General features: G+C 38.7%; 3 protein-coding genes across 3 annotated transcripts; 1 reads left to right on the top strand and 2 right to left on the bottom strand.

Annotated features, from left to right (window-relative positions):
• Positions 1–1,187: 1,187 nt before the first annotated feature.
• LOC145490793 (transmembrane protein 115-like) lies at positions 1,188–8,505 on the bottom strand. The gene is made up of 9 exons (XM_081469892.1): positions 7,355–8,505; positions 7,150–7,277; positions 6,553–6,622; positions 6,216–6,290; positions 5,965–6,056; positions 4,750–4,861; positions 4,293–4,492; positions 3,563–3,715; positions 1,188–3,167 (listed from the first exon to the last, which is right to left on the bottom strand). The coding sequence occupies exons 1-9, from the start codon at positions 7,382–7,384 to the stop codon at positions 2,969–2,971; spliced, it is 1,059 nt and encodes a 352-aa protein (XP_081326018.1). The 5' UTR covers positions 7,385–8,505; the 3' UTR covers positions 1,188–2,968.
• Positions 8,506–9,574: 1,069 nt separating this feature from the next.
• Positions 9,575–10,496, top strand: LOC145490822 (uncharacterized). The gene has a single exon (XM_081469922.1). It carries the CDS (start codon positions 9,589–9,591, stop codon positions 10,444–10,446), a length of 858 nt encoding a protein of 285 aa, XP_081326048.1. The 5' UTR covers positions 9,575–9,588; the 3' UTR covers positions 10,447–10,496.
• A 2,500-nt stretch (positions 10,497–12,996) lies between these two features.
• LOC145490814 (thyrotropin-releasing hormone receptor-like) lies at positions 12,997–15,278 on the bottom strand. Its single transcript, XM_081469913.1, has one exon. The coding sequence runs from the start codon at positions 15,089–15,091 to the stop codon at positions 14,126–14,128; it is 966 nt and encodes a 321-aa protein (XP_081326039.1). The 5' UTR covers positions 15,092–15,278; the 3' UTR covers positions 12,997–14,125.
• Between the last annotated feature and the right edge of the window lie 1,515 nt (positions 15,279–16,793).

The following is a 16,793-nucleotide window of genomic DNA, read 5'->3' as shown; positions in this document are numbered from 1 at the left end:
TTGTTGCGGCCTTGAATGCCTCTGAAGCTAGAGTGAGGTTTGCAACTCCTTTGTTAGTCGAACAGAACATGCCCCTATGATTTCAGACCGGATCATATGTTCCACATATACATTTACCAGCAGGCCCGTCGGCATGTCACAAGGGATGAATGATTAAAAAGATCAGAAAATAGGCTTCTCCGAGGGTAAAATTGCTCGACACACTGGTGCGATAAGAGAAAGTAAGTATGCCAAATGTTCAATGCCCAAAACCTCTCTTCCAAAATGTTACGATTAGAAACCTTTTAGACATTTTTAGTTTACCTTGATCTGTGTAATGAACTAACATGAAAAACTGAATATTAATTATCTAGTTCGTATACAAATTCGAAAACTCGAAGTGTCTGGAAATCAGAGTGCCACAAATTTGCGGCGTTGGAAGAGACAGAGAGAGGGAAGATTCACACGCTTTACAGACATAGCATTGTTACTTTGCAATTTTTATTTTTCGATTTTAACAAGCCACTGACATCTGTGGTTTTACACCATAGACGTATTGTAAACTACCTTCTGTTATTCTCGTTTTAAAATGTTGTCCAATAATATGAACCAAGGCCTAACATTAAGCTTCAGTATAAACAAATTTTGCCAAACATATGCACCATGTACAATATACTTGTCTGTACCATATGGTACCAAGGGATCGGACCGTTAACATACTCAAACTGGTACATTATAAATTACTTGACCCTAATGGATACAGTCTGGTTCATTTAAATAACATTTTTCATACTCCTTTTCCGTTGTTCGGATCGTCACGTAACGGTTGTCGTAACGATTGAAATAACGGCTCGTTGGGGAGACTAGAATACATAAAGCTTGATATAGCTTTACTCCTACGCAGTGTCTATCTCTGACATGCTTACCAATTCCGCCTAACATCACAACAAACATTTATAGTTGACGATTGTTTTTTTTCACGACACATTCTTTTTCACGACACACACACAGTTACACAAATGGTGACACAAAAATATATCCTTTAACCGCTAAATAAAGTAACTTGGTTTACTCGCGAATTGCGAATATGACGTGTCCCAAAACATTCCCGTTTCAGATTTGCGACTATATAATTTTCTAAAGCCTTTACGATGCAAAACTATTGTTATCTCACTGGAGAGGAAGTGTTTTTTTTTTTTTTTCAGAAATTTTCGTTGTTTTGGCGTTTTAAGAGATCAGCTTATATTTTCTTCTTAAAATACCAGTGCGCAATCCAACAAGCAGCTCATGAGAAGCACCAGCGAGAAATAGGCCCTTTGCACGATCCGGTCACATGGTACAAAATCACACATGCTGGTGCGCAAGTTGCACAGTGGGACTTCCAAAGCAATGCAACTCGTACCAGTCCACCTGGACCTGCCTTTGTTTTGGAAGTCCCACTGCGCAACTTGCGCACCAGCATGTGTGATTTTGTACCATGTGACCGGATCGTGCAAAGAGCCTATTGTCTTGATATGCAATCTGGTTCTCCCAACTACAAGTACAATAATTCTCTATGCAGACTAAAAACATGACATTTCGTCTTCTCGTATCTTCCAATGTACAGTATACATATTTACATCTGATACCCTTTGACAAAATTAACACCATTTTCTTATTCCGTCATTCCCGTTTACTTTATAAGTTTGCTCACCAATTTTATAAGCCTAATGTTAAAACTCTGTTAACAAATACAACACAAGCACATGTTCGAATTCAAGTGACGAGACATCATCACTTGTGAAGAGGGAGAGGGGGAAAGCTTAGCAAATACCGCAAGGGTTTGATTTTTTTTTTCCATTTTGCAAGTCATTCACGAAAATTCAACACGCAAGAGAAACGAGTATTAAGCCTCGTCTACAAGAGCAATTTTTATACGACAATTTTCATGTGACAATTCTTATTTGTCCGTGTCGATGAGGAGAATTGGCCAATTTTTATGTGCCAAATACATTTGCTTAAAAGCTTGCGTGTTAGCTTTTATGTGACAAATCAAAGTCGTCACATACGAAAAATTGCTCGTGTAGACGAGTCGTCACATAAAATGCGGGGAATGCGGGGGCGACTAAGCAGTCGCGTCTTGTTTCTGCGTATCTCTGCTGTCCAAAGTCATTACTGGCGCACTAAACTTTGAATTGCTGACAAATATTTATTGCGCTATCTACAAGATCAAATATATTTGTCACATAAAAATTGCTCGTGTAGACGAAGCTTAAGGATACTTAGGTTTCAGTTACCGCTTTTGAAGGAGCTCAGTCACGGTATTTTGAGTTATTTTGGCCACATACAAAAAATTACCTTTAAATGGTAGGAAACCTGAAAATAACAGTTTAATAAGATAGAAAGACACCAAAGACATAATGATAAACCATAAAGGAACAAGGATGGCTGAGGATGGAGAAGATTAACACGGATTACAAACGACGAATTTAAAAAATTGAGGCTAAACCTTTCAATATGCGCAAAACCGTGACTAAGCTCCTTTAAACAATATAAATAAAACATGTAACACTACATTCAACATACGACTGTCTCACTACAAAAGCTACATTTCTTGCCTGAAAAAAAGCTTAGTCCGTACTTTTCCTATTTGAGAACCCTTTTATACATGTATGAGCACCCCACTTTAGTGTGGTGGCTAAGTGGTGCCAGATTAACAAATTTCACTGTCTGCTGTCAGTTGGGTGTCTGTACATGTATAAAACTGAGCTGGACCAATATCAAAAGACTTGATATATGGCACAGTCGTTCAAAATATCTGACACAGCCTAACCCCAGCACATACATGTTGTAAGCTTATGGCTGGTTGTCACTAGCGCATAAGCATAAGCATAATTTTATACTTAAGAGTAAATTTGCACTCAGGCTCTTCTCTGATCAAGAAGTCTTACAGAGTTACCATTGACTTGCTTATTCTTCAAGCAGGACTAAGCTGCACACAGTGCCTCTGTTACGTAGGAACACTGGAGCTAGTTGGTATGCCCTCAGTCCTTTTCGTCGTACCCTGATCAACCACTATTTCTGGCATCTCATCCACCGCACTTGGACTCTGGGGACTGTCTTTTCCCTCTGGCCCATCTAGAGTAGGCCAGCTTGTAGTTTGTTCCAGTTTTTGAAGCCTCTCATTTAGGGCTTTCAATGCCTTTTGTCTAATCAAAGAAACAGAAATATTTTTAATATTACTATTGGAAACTAGGGGTAGCCAAGCATTTTCCTGAGATATTTAGCCTTGAAACTAGAATAAAATGCTGTGTGTGTTAGTTACATATATATACTGTAACATTGTTGTCAAGTACAAGAGCGAATAAAGTTGTTGCTGTTGTTGATAGGAAAAGATTTATCTTCACAGATTTCCTCAGAATTTGCCTTTACATGCAGAAAAGCAAACACATTTATAAAGATCTCTTAAGTGTAAGAATGGCCAGGCCATGCTTATTAATTTTTATACTGAAAGCTGTTGTTTTAGAGTGTAAGACAGAAAATTTATGACGAAAGATGTGAACTTGGGAAGTGGCTGACTCAAAGAACTACACTCTTAGTCAACCTTCTTCTCTCAGCATCAGCAGGATCCATCCCTGGCAGGCTGATTGTAATTGCTGATGGCGCTCCTACATCATATGTTCGGACGGGCTTATGGCACACTTTCAGACGAACCAGAGTATTGAATACAATTGTTGACAGCGTGCTTACTGGAGCCCTGAGTTAAAAAAGCAACAGAGATATCATTCAGGCGAGTTTAAGACAGCCTTCCTGACAATTAGCTTTATGAAATTGATAGAATCACACACAAGCCAGTAGGAAAGATGCAAGGTCATTTACAGGTCTCTCTTTAATCACAAAGGAGTGAAATAAAGAAAGCACCCAGAATCTAGACTATTATAAGTTAAGAATGTCCTGCCAAATAGTCCCTTGTCTAACTGCAGAAAGTAAATGAAGAAGTGAAAAGGGTGTGGAATGCTGCTTGTGACATTTACAGCCTCAGCAAAAATTTTGCCAAATCTCATTGTGTAGTTCCAGAAAATATCCATACCTCCCCCATGGAAGGGATTTTGTCTATCCCCCACCCCTCTGAAAATTCCAATTAAGCATCAAACATTTCTCTGAACTTTTTTTGGTTTTTCGTCTCTCAGAATCCCCCACCCCCAGGAAGTTCCAATCCCTTCTGTGGGGGGAGTGTGGATATTTTCTGGAACTGCACATTCATGTACAATTCCAGAATATCGTACTCTTGGCAAATATACATTAATATGAACAAGGTACCACAGGTCACTTACTGTGCTACTTCTGGAAAGAAACTAGCGCAAGAGAAACTTTCACTTAGGTCTCCCTTGACTCCTTTGCCACGTGGCTGGTAAAACCTCAAGTAAACCCAGCCAATCAGAGTCCCTGATAGAACCATGACCAGAAGGATGATGGGAAGAATGCCCACAATGCAAAGAATGCTGTACACCAGAACAACTATGGATGGGACATGCTGAAAATAATGAAAAAAATGTTTGTCTAAAAAGTGCTGAAACAAAAGCAATAGATATCTTACACAGCATGCAAGGAACATCATAACTGAAAGGCTGGGGCTAGTCAATATTCCAGTTGCGCTAATGGATTCTGACCTTTGCTTGCCTGATGGGCAAGACAAGTTTTTATGGGAAATTTCTTTTAGGAAATTCAAATGGCAGCAGTACTGTAAGAGATGAAACCATCGTATAAATTTAATTCTTAATCTAAACCAACCTTTACACGAAGACCAAGCGAAGATAAGCTTATTTCCTGCTCAGGTTTGATCTGTTTGAATGCAACCACCATTCCTGATAAAATTCCAGTCATTCCACTGAACTCCAGAAACCTAAGAGTCAGAAAACACTTTACAATTGATGGGTGTAGGTGAAAGCTCTTAACTCACAACTATTGGTGACTATATTGTATGTATTTTAATTGTAATGCGCATTTGAACAAATACGTATGGAATTTGCACACAACAAATTCATTATTATTATTATTATTATTATTATTATTATTATTTAGTGAAGGCAAAAACATCCACGTTGCAGTTCGAAATAAGCAAGGCCAATGCAAACATGAACTCTTGCAAAATGCCATGTTTAAATATAAAAGCAAATACTCTTTCTGATCTTGAAATAAACCTGTTGTGGTGAACATGTTTAAAAACACTGCCCCAATACGAGGGATTTTGAAGAGAATAATGGCTAATCAGTGCATGAGCTTTACTCTGGTTGTAGCATGAAGTGGTTTGGAGCAGGGGTTCTCCTTTTGAATAGGATATTTACAGCCAAAAACATCCACGTTGCAGTTCGAAATAAGCAAGGCCAATGCAAACATGAACTCTTGCAAAATGCCATGTTTAAATATAAAAGCAAATACTCTTTCTGATCTTGAAATAAACCTGTTGTGGTGAACATGTTTAAAAACACTGCCCCAATACGAGGGATTTTGAAGAGAATAATGGCTAATCAGTGCATGAGCTTTACTCTGGTTGTAGCATGAAGTGGTTTGGAGCAGGGGTTCTCCTTTTGAATAGGATATCAATCAAGTATCTATTTTTACAGGCTTAAGCTAACAATCAATTGGTGCTTTTTACATTCCTGTTAGTAACAGCATTCTTAAATTGTACAGTAACTGTGAAATTGGTCGCTCCATGTATGTTGATCAAATTTCTCCTAATAGAAATTACAGTTCAAGTCAGAAGTCTTAGGACACTTCACCATTCTGCCAGAAAATGGTGGCTGTCTTCACCTCCCTCCCCCCACTCCCTCCTAAAATTTAATGCTCCTTTTTTTTTTTGGGACTGATGGAGCTTGGAAAACTGACAACAATTATTTTGTCTCTGGGTACAATTTTGTTAACCACCCTAAGGTCGTTTCTGGACATGGAGTGGCTGCATTGAATTTGGATTGTATTTTGCACAGTTCTTTGTAGTTGTCAACTTACCACATGTGTGTGTCAAATGTTGCAACATAAGCTATTACACAAATAGCTGATGTTATCAGTGATGTTCCTACATCTAAGATTAATACAAATTTCTGTAGAAAAAAAAAGAAAAACGACACAATCAATTTTTGCCCAATCACCAACATATTTCCCCCCCCCCCCAACAAACTGGAATTAGATGTCTTTCAAGTAAACAAAATTCATGGGTAGTAATTTTCAATCCGGAAACATGTATTAATAATTTGATTTACCAAAAATTCAAGTGCTCCCCAGAGAGGCTCTAACAACTGACCACACAAGACAAGAACTCCAATGTCTATTAACATCTGAAAAAAGACAAACATGTTTATCAATTGGTTGCTAATGTTTACATATACTGCATAATTTACATGTATAGAGTATGTACAAAAGGTTTTTTTGAAAAGTTAATGGATTTAGAACTGCTGCGCTAATCTGGGGACACCGTAAATAATAAACAAACAAAGATTGCAATTTAATGATATTAACAGGTAACTTAAGTTATAGGTTCAACCTGCATGTAGATCAGTAATTATTCCAGTACTTAATGAGCTGATGGTGTGCACTTACATTCCATATTCTATATTCTATAAATCCTCCTGTAATTAAAGTCCATACTCTAAAATGTGGTGGAATGATGCTAGAGAACACAAAAGAGATGAAAAGTTGAATTAACAACAAATATGCAAATGTGGTAGAAATTATAACTTAAGTGTAACAGCAACATGCAAGTAAGCACATGTGCAGCATAACCAAACAACCTTAAAGTACATGTCATGGATCTTTTAAAAATGTTAATGAATTTCATAAGCACTGTTTTCACACTTTCGTAAATAAAATTAAAGCAACTTGTATTTAAAAAAGTGGAATAAAGATGTTGACTTGGATCTCAGATTGTGTATAGCTTACAAACGCCGAGGATGTGATATACTGTTTTAAAGTAGAACTTTACAACATACGTGTATTCAGGTTTATCTATAAACAAAAGGTCGATCAAGCATGAAGGTTTTAAACTGCAGTCGTGTTTTATTATGTTAAAATGTGCAAACATTGGATAAGTGACATTCACATTAAAAATAAAAATTCTACCAATCTGATCTAACAGTACCTTCCCTACTAATACGAGCTTTAAAACAGAAATAAATTAAATAAAAATTGGTATCTTACAATCCAGGAGTGACAGCCAGCAATGAGTAAACAGAGGGAAGAAAACTCAAGCCATACAACAAGCACACAGTAGCACAGGAGAACTTAACAACCACGGAGGCATCGCCCAGTGCCTTGTTTATTTGTCCCTGGAGTACAACTTCGTGTGAGTAAAAATAGAGATCAATAGCAAGCAGTTCAAGAGAGATTATCCTCGTTATATTACCTTCAGACGATCAAAATCGACGGCGGCCATTTTGTTTCGATGTTACAGGTGCGCAGTCGCAGAAGTACAACAGATGACGAGTCGCAAAATGACGTGTATCTCTCGGCCCAGTCTTATTTGAGTTCCTAACAAAATGGCTCGCTGGAAACTAGAGCCATATTCTCTAATTTCCAATTGCCCATAATTCACTCAATTTGCCCTCCCAAATTTTGCATAAACTATTGTTGTGAAATGCTCTTGGGAGTTATGCAAAATTTGGGGGGCAAACAGAGTGAATTATGGGCAGTTGGAAAATAGATGCCATTTAAGATAGAGTCAAAGCAAGTTAGTGAAAGTTTCTTCTACTTGTCGGAATGCATGGCTGTTTTTAATTTGGCATGCTTTAGCCCGCAGCGTAAACGAGCAAGGTTTGTTCGTTGCCATGGCCACTAAGGGGTGGAGTACACGGTTAGTACATGAGTCGACAGTCGTTAAGTGTATGGGGCTGTTACCTGGGGGCATGTGCATGGTTATTCCAGGGGACTGGTGTGCGCCGTTGCTACAGATTGGTGTGCAGGGTGGTATAAGTGCGTAAACGGTGAAACTTGCCTTGCCCAACTATTGATTTTAAAAGTCGCTCAGATTTACACGGCAAAACGAGGTGTGACGCACTTTTGGTAGCAATGCGAGTTGCATGAGAAGACTTGTTGCGTGTGCATGTGCAAAAATGGAAGCAAAATTTGCACGTACATTTATTGATTTGATGCGATCATCTTAATCTCGTGAAGACACGCATGAGCGTCAGACAAATAAGAAGACACAAAGCTTATGAATAATTGATACGATTGGAAAACGTGAGCTGCCGTTTCCTCACGAATGGGTCAGGGGATAAGTTGACTCTGAAAAGAAACCGTTGAGCAGCTTGGAATGCGCGGTAATTTTGCTTGAGTGGTTATGTCTCTATTTTTCATAATTAATTGCAGATAAAGTGAATGAGCACATCACAGTAAAACTGACTCTTGACAGGAGGGTTTGGCTTACGCAACTGGGGCTGCTGTGCCACAAACGATGACGTGATGTTTAAAATGGTTGGGAAGATTAACATGTTTAGCAAATGATTTAGCGTCTCTTAAAACCGGAACTTTAACTATCACCGAAGCGAGTACCTTAACTTCTTCCTTGCCTGGGAACCTTAATGAAAGATGTGCAGGTTGTGCACATTTAAGACTAAAATTATCGGCAGAGGTGCAACCGTGGCGGATCATCAAAAAGACCTTCGAGAGTTCGAGATCATGTTGGTCTAGCCTTAAAGATATTGCAACATAGCTGAGCCCTTTGGAATGCAGCAATTAAAAACCAGTTTATGTACAATTCAATACACGTTCAAATTATTTTTTGATGGAGAGCTGCTAGAAGAGATAATCGATAGCTACAAAGTAAACTTAGATGACTTGCTCACGTGACAGCCAATACAAACCTCCTTCAAACAGACATGCCGACCCTTTCATGGCTTTCACATTCAAAGAGTACGTGAGTCAACATATGCTTGATCCCTGAAGCTATTTTTAGGAACTTTGCTGCAAGTTGAAAAGCTATTTTAATATCCCTTAGTCGCTAATATCCTCTTAAAAGAACCGCAATGTGAAGTCTTTAGGGCCCTTTAGTGGGAACAAATTAGCAAAGAGATGCCGATCACATTTTTGCGATGTTATAAAGCACATGATTGTTTAAAAATTTAATTAGTTCCTGAAAAGTTTACTCTATTTATTCTGTCATTAATTAAGGCTTATTAAACTAAAGTTCGATTGCAGTTCCAAGCATATGTCAACTGCATTTAAATGCAAAAAACTAAATCCTATTTCAAGGCCTTAATGCAGTGCCGAGCTTCCAGTATTACGTCATGTTTCGCCCTCTCTTCAGAGCTGAACAGATTTTTACTAAACAACGACATACTTCGATTGAAATTGACCAAAGAATTATCATATGCATGGGAAAGCGAATCGCTCGATAAAAGGTCGTTTGGTGGCATGTCGATTAGTGGGTTGTAAAGAACGTGTCGTAAAATAAATAAACTTAATCTTTTGTTGGCCAAGATATAACAATTATCACTTAAAACGACGCTCATGCAATCAAAAATTAGATGGCAGATGAATACATAGGGCTGCAGGATTTATTAAGTTTAATATCAAGATGTGAAGGAGAACCAAACATCACGAAACTATCAGTGGAACGTTCAAAGAAGAAACAAGCCCAAAATGAACGGACGAAAACAAATAACCGAGCGAAAAGAGCTCACACAATCTCTTAAATATAAAGGGATGATGAATTATCAAGAGTCTAAGAAGCTTAATTCTTCCGTGGATAGATATAAAAAGGAATTTGAGAAAAAACTTCGTGAGCTATCTGCACAACAATCCGTGCTTCTCGCTTCTCAGCGAAGACGAGACTCTCGGAGAGGTTCTCTCCCGTCCTGCCCCTCGGTCAAGGTAAACGGTGAAGGTAGTGACAAATTAAAGAGTTCATCTTCTGATTCAGCCTTGGACCAGCACGTTCTAGCTAAGGATTTAAGAACTGGCGTAAACTGCGACAACGGAACCTCATCGTCGCCGTCGCCTCTGAAACTGCCGAACATAGCAACTCACAAGAATAAAGGAGCACGAAAACTTGAGTTAGAGGACGTCGCATCCTTAAAGATGCCAAAAGAAACTCTTTACGACAAGCTGAAGTACTCAAGGCAAGTGAAACCAAGACTGGATGCTCAAGACTTGACAAGGAAGCTATCTAACGGTTACTCTACAATGGTTATTGCGTCTCCAACGATCACGAGATCGACTCGTCGAGGAAGTTTACAAGCAAACCACTTAGCTCCTCTGACAGTGGAGGAACCCGTGTCAAACCGCTCGAGGTTGCGGAGAGGAAGTTGTCCTAACCTGGGTTCCAAGTGGACCAGAGAAAAGACATTAACCAGCGTGGAAAGCAACGACGACAATTCGGTACAGGACAAGACATTTTCCAAGCATGTGCTTGAGATGAAGAAATGTCGGTATTTGAGATTTCCAACGTCTATAAAGGAGGACGAGGAAGAGAATGAGTCGGTGTTTATTCAAAAGTGAACTTGATAAAAGCGATGAGTCAAGGAGCCCGCCGTCAAGGCATTTCTTGAGTTTCATAACAGCTGTATTGTTTAACGATGAAAGATTGACAAAAGTTCGCGTTTGTGTGCAGAAAGACACATTAACATGGTAACTATGTTTTTTTCTGTTCGTGTAAAAAAATTAGAGGAGGTAGGTTTTCCGATTTGTGTATATAAACATTATGAATTTCGTAAGACAAAATTAACCATCAAATTCATGAAAATTTTGATTGCATCATAAGAATGACAGTACATTGCATGAATGTGTACATGTAAGACATGTAAATAAACGAGCAATAGACATAAATAAACACAGTCCCCAGATTGTAATACTTAATACTTTAACTCTTAAAACACTGCTTTAGGAGAGTCAAAGGTGTCCCAGTATGTTGCTATTTTGAATAATAAATATATTATTGAAAAAAATCTCTAGAAAAATCTCTCAAGGCCAGTTCCCCCTTACACATTCGACTCGTTACAGAGTATTCAAGCATGCACATGCAACACGTACCGAACATTTTTATTACTTTAGGAGTTTGGACTTCGAACTTAGGCCCCGTCCAAACGTACGTATCCGGATATTTTTGAATCCGCAACTTTTTTTTTTCCGGATACAGCTACCGTCCACACGCATCCGGCGAATTCGGCAGCGAATCCAGATATTTTTTAATCCGCTCTCCAGAGTGGAAAAAAATAAAACCGCAACGAATCCGATAACGCGTGGACGGTGAATCCGGATATTTGCGAATCCAATGACGTAACAAAATCGTGTCCAGTCTCTTAACGAACAATAAACCAATATGGCGGCACAACGTGTAGGCCTAGTTTGTCTAGAGTGAATCCGGGCACCATCGGATACGTGTGGGCAGGCGAAATCGATTTGAATACGCTACGTGTGGACGGGAAAATTTTTGAATCACGCGGAAAGAAAAAAGCTGCGGATTCAAAAATATCTGGATACGTGTGGACGGAGCCTTAGTCGAAGCTCAAATGAACGTTTCCAAGTAACCACACCTTAACAGGTAATGAGTTTGCCTGGTAATGTTACTACAAGAAAGTTCTATCTTTTTGTTCTTTGTTTATTCATTTCTGAATTTTTCCAGGAAAATTAATACGAAAGGAAGTTCCTTCACTGATCCGATCTGCAAACTGAAGATATTAATTTTTCGCGATGAGTTGTCAATTGAACTCTGTTATTAGTAATAGTCATTTAAACGGGTGGAGTAGAAATTCAGGGGGTAATCGGGTCAGTAATATTAAAATCGGTCGAAAAGCGTGAGGCCGATTTGAAATTAAGCCGAACACGATTGCTGTCTGAATTGTACGAAACAAGATTCAGTTATACTATCAAATTTCGCGATTGACAAGTCCTTTTAAATAAGAACTTCTTCTGAGCGGAAAAAGGCAGTACAGACAGGAAACAACCATCAGAAGAAAGCCATTAAAGCACACGTAGCTGACGCACGAGTATTAAGGGCCCATTAACCGATCTTTTCGAGCCGTTGCTAGGGAAAATTTATTCTCATATAACCTCGTCATTTTTAGTCACTTCAGAGTTATTTCATGTGTTTTAACTTTTTCATGATCAGCAACACTAGTGATGACGTCATCAGGCCACGCCCATGGTCATGTGACTAATACTGAAAAAACGCAAAGGCTCCCAGGCAAATTACTTTATCGGGATTTTTTTCATTGATTTAATATTTTAATTTAAATCCTCATTACGCTATGCATCGATTTTGTTTCATTTCTAAAAGGTCAGATTTTGAGAGAATTTCAAAATATTAAAAAGTTCGTAATTTTCTGAAAAAAGCATGATTTTGAAAAAGGAATGTATAGCTATGTTTCCAACGTTGGTTTTAATCGAAATCCGTCAAAAAAGGCTGGGTTTAAGGAAAAACCGCGTTTCCTTTAGCATTTAAAGAAACCGGAAGTGCGCCCGATATATATTGGAAGTTACCCTATCAGCACGTGCGCAATTTACACTTCCAGCTCTCTTCGGTAAGATCAAACAAAGCCACACAGAGTTAGTTTTTCTCTTTCTATTGCTCTTGTTTTTCTGTCTTTCTCTTTTTTTGTCTTTGCTTGTACTTTTTTTACTTTGCATTTTGTGAAACACAAAGAAAAACATCTAAAATGTGAGTGAATTTGGAAGTTATTGAGTTATTTTTATTTTCTGCGCTCAGGCTGACGTAAGTAACCGGAAGTGAAATTTCACCTCCTTAGCAACGCGCGCGAGCGCGCGCATAAATCGGTTAATGGGCCCTTAATGGGTAGGTGTTCAATTACAGGTATCCAAAGAGTTTAAGTGGACATACAAGTGATCATGCGTCAATCACGTGGCAATTAAGCACGCGCAAAACTAGTCAAAATTGAAAATTTTGTCAGATTCGATTAGAACACGAAAACGTTCTATAGGCTACTGCACCTTTGTTAAGTTACAGACTATTTGAGTGATTACACTGTCGCATTTGAACCTGACAGAAGAAATGTAATTTTTAATGTGGCACATCTTTTTCAGTTCTGAATGAGCATAAGGTTTCTTCGGTTTGAGCGTAAGTTGCAGTTAAGGCATGGGACACCCGGCTAATACGGAAACTTTGGCGTGTCATTTTCAACTGGTGTTCGCCGGTATAAACCTGGTTTCGTTGTAGTACTTTATCTCCGAAGCTTTCTAAATGAAAGGGTCTTTTAATGACTGACGAAGGATCTCCCGAAATGATGAATGATAAACGAAGAGGAATTTGTTCTTTGTCTTCTCCTCAACAACTTCCCTGATGTTTTTCGCTGATAGTTCGTTAGTGAGTCATCATATAAAATACTAAATATTTAAACTGCGGGAATAAAGATACACAGAAAGAAACAAAACATGAAAGATTATCGAAGTTACAACAGCAGCTATTTAGTTGTATATGTTTATTTGTTTTATTAGTATAGCTGAAAATTTAGGTGTCCTTCTGTTGTTGCAACTAAGAAAACCTTATATTGGTCTCCACTAAGCCCACCTTAATTTTATTTAGCTGCATTATTATGTTTTGCTACAGAGTACATATCAGTCAATCTTCTAATTGAGTACCTACATACTGCGTCAACGGTTGGTCTATATATTGCGGCATTGGGCCCCTAAGAAATCAATTGATCATGTCGCTTAATTTTTAGAACAAAACATTTGCCCGAAAGCCCATGCCAGCTGTTTACTTGTTTCAGTTTTCTTACTACTAACGCATCTGAATTTGACCTGAGTGAAAAAAAAAAACTATAGTAAGAACACTTTCCTTTATTTGGAACCGACAAAGTTACGGCAAAAAGGTAAAATCATCGCTCTTTTTGATCTAAACTAAACTACTCTACATTAACATTTCAATTAGGATTATTTTCATCAGTGCGTAGGGGCCTTTTAAACCATAAAATCGATTTCTTTTAAGACATTTCCTGCATCTAGTTGCTTGGTTTCAGTTGAATTTCCTGAATGGGCCATTTACACGTCATGTCCCAACCACTTCGTACTTACTTACGCGTTATAATACAAGGACATTTTTAAATAAGAGCACGGAACTGTTCGTAAAGGTGTAAACTTTTTGCTAGTCTTTGTGCACGGTGAAAATTAGTCAGACGACTTCTAACTTAAAATTTTGTCTCATAAATAAAATGATTTATGATCAGACAGAGCTAACGTTTGAAGGGGTCAACTCGCGCCTCCTTCTCCTATCACAATTTTGTTTCTTCCCAAACAAAGTCTGAAAGCTTCTACGATACGGACGCATCCTCCAAGCGTATAGCAGCGGATTGAGCGCAGAATTACTGTACAAGATCGGAATAGAAAATCGGTAACCTGCAAGGAACCATTTTTTCTCAGCACATTCCTTGCAATACTGGCGTATGGCAGTAAACGACCAAAATGGAACAAGAGATAGAGCGAAAACGATGACTATAAGAGACGCGGTTTTCATGAGTTGCTTTTGCAGCTCGGCCGACTGTTTGGACATTTTTTCTCTCCGCGTTGAGCCACGCTCCCGATGTTTGTTCTCACTATTGCCGCGTTGTCGATACACCCTTCCTGCCTTTATTTTCATCAGGTAATAGGTCGCACAGTAAGTGAAACACATCGTGGCAAGTGGAAGGACGAAAGTGATATAGAAGAAGATGATATCATACAGGTCCCGATCGACTGCTAACTCCAGACAACTTGTCACGATGGCCAGCCCCCAGCAAAACGCGCAACCGATAGCGGTCTTCCGCACGGTGATCGAAACGCGATACGTGTACGGAAACGCGACGGCAATGAACCGCTCCACCGCAAACATGGTCAAGATGTAGACACTTCCGCGCACAGTAATCTGGGAAATTATTTTAGCCTGAAGTAAGACTTTCTGGATGTCGAGTCCTTCAAGGATGTGGGATATTCCTACGTCCACAGCAGTAAGACAGCCTGTCAGGAAGTCTGCTACACCCAGCGAGATGACGACGACCGCGGTTGGGTTGCGAAATGTTTTTAGCGGGTCTTTGTATATCACAAACAGGAGCAAACCATTGGAAATTGTTATCAGCACTGCAAATAAGAGCAGTATGGCCCCGGTGATGATGAAGATTCGGGATTTGAAATCTTGAGTGACACTGGAATTCATGTTGATCTTACTGACGCGGGGAACTTCCCTTGTGCGTTTTAAGCTGTGTGCAGTAAAACGTGTCAACGGGAGAAATCCATATGCTGTTAAGAGTTAATATATTCCACATTAACTCCTTATTATCGTGATAAACCTTCTGGCATTTTTTGAAGAACCAACCGCGCTATTTTTAGCAGTAACTGTAGTTTGAAGATCTGTTTAAAAAAGGAGTAATAATATAATAACAAACCTATTTTCTCAGTTTCATCTCGGATGAATCTTTCTCAGAGCTCTATTACATGGAATCACCAAAGTAACTTATAGGTTGGATAGCGAATACACCGTAAACATTTCTATTAGCACCATTGACGCTGCTCACAATAAATGGACGAAAGGATTTTAAGATGTTCGTTTCACTTGGATTTATGTAGCAGAAAATTAGAAAGACAATAGGCGTGCAATTCATAAAGCTTTTAGAAATATTACCATAATCATTATGATGATATTTGACACATCATCTGCTCGTTTGGCCATCAGCTCATCATGATCCTACCAAAAGATTGGTCTACAAAGTAAATAGTAAAAATAAAGGTTCTAAGATAACTGTGAATAAATTTTAAGGTAATGACAATTTTTTCTTCAATAAAGTGGTTAATAGACAAGAAAAACAAGAACGCAGTCAAGACTGCGTCTCGATCCATAAACACGCCAACTAAAAAGAACTTGTCTAATATCTAACAACAGAAATAACAACAACAATAACAATAACAACACAAACAGTTTATCTGTACCAACAAGGAAAGGAAAAGAAAAACATTTCTTTATACGGAAGCCGAGGAAAAACGTCAGACTTCAGATCGTGTCTGAATTCGGATGTTTGAGAAGTCGGAACTATCAGTTAAAAAAATGCGTCAGTTCTCAGATCTGGGTTAAAATCTCAGCTATCACCAAACTAAAAAATAAATAAATAAATAAATAAATAAATAAGTAAATCAAACATTTAAAAAAGACCACACACCGTTTAAATTTGTAAGACATGTTTCGGATACGCAGTATCCATCTTCAGTTGAAGGATGTTTACAAGTGAGTGACTTTATATAAAGTAGATAACAAGTAGGTGTAAATTACAAAATATAGAATAATAGTACAAATCAGTGAAAAAGTTACATAATACTGAAGGGATACAAAACAGGTGCGAGTGCAAATCTGTGAAAAATACTGGATACAAATAGTAATTAAAGTAAGGTAAAGGTAAAGTCTGCATACGAGCCAAGTGGCCCATCAGGGCGGAGCTTATCCCGGTTTGTGTAGCATGAAGCGACTAGGAGTATTTCTACTCCCCCTAGATGGGATGCTAGTCCATCGCAGGGTTACCCCCAGCATTAAGTTCGCCGGTACCCATTTATACACCTGGGTGGAGAGAGGCACTGTGAGAGTAAAGTGTCTTGCCCAAGAACACAACACAATGTCCCCGGCCAGGGCTCGAACCTGGACCGCTCGATCCGGAGACGAGGGCACTAACCACGAGGCCACCGCGCCTCCGATAGTAATTAAAGTAGGAGTGTTAAATTAACATGTTTGAGTTGTTTATTCAACGCGAGTCTTTCCCATTCAGTATGAAGGGCTTCTTTGATCTTAAGTTGGAAATTAGTAGGAGCCGAGTCTAAGATGGTAGAACAATTAAAAGAGCATAGATTCTTACACGACTCAAAACCCTGAAGAT

Source organism: Orbicella franksi, chromosome 1, assembly GCF_964199315.1.
Source record: "Orbicella franksi chromosome 1, jaOrbFran1.1, whole genome shotgun sequence".
Classification (NCBI taxonomy): domain Eukaryota; kingdom Metazoa; phylum Cnidaria; class Anthozoa; order Scleractinia; family Merulinidae; genus Orbicella; species Orbicella franksi.
This window is presented reverse-complemented; position numbering and strand designations above follow the sequence as displayed.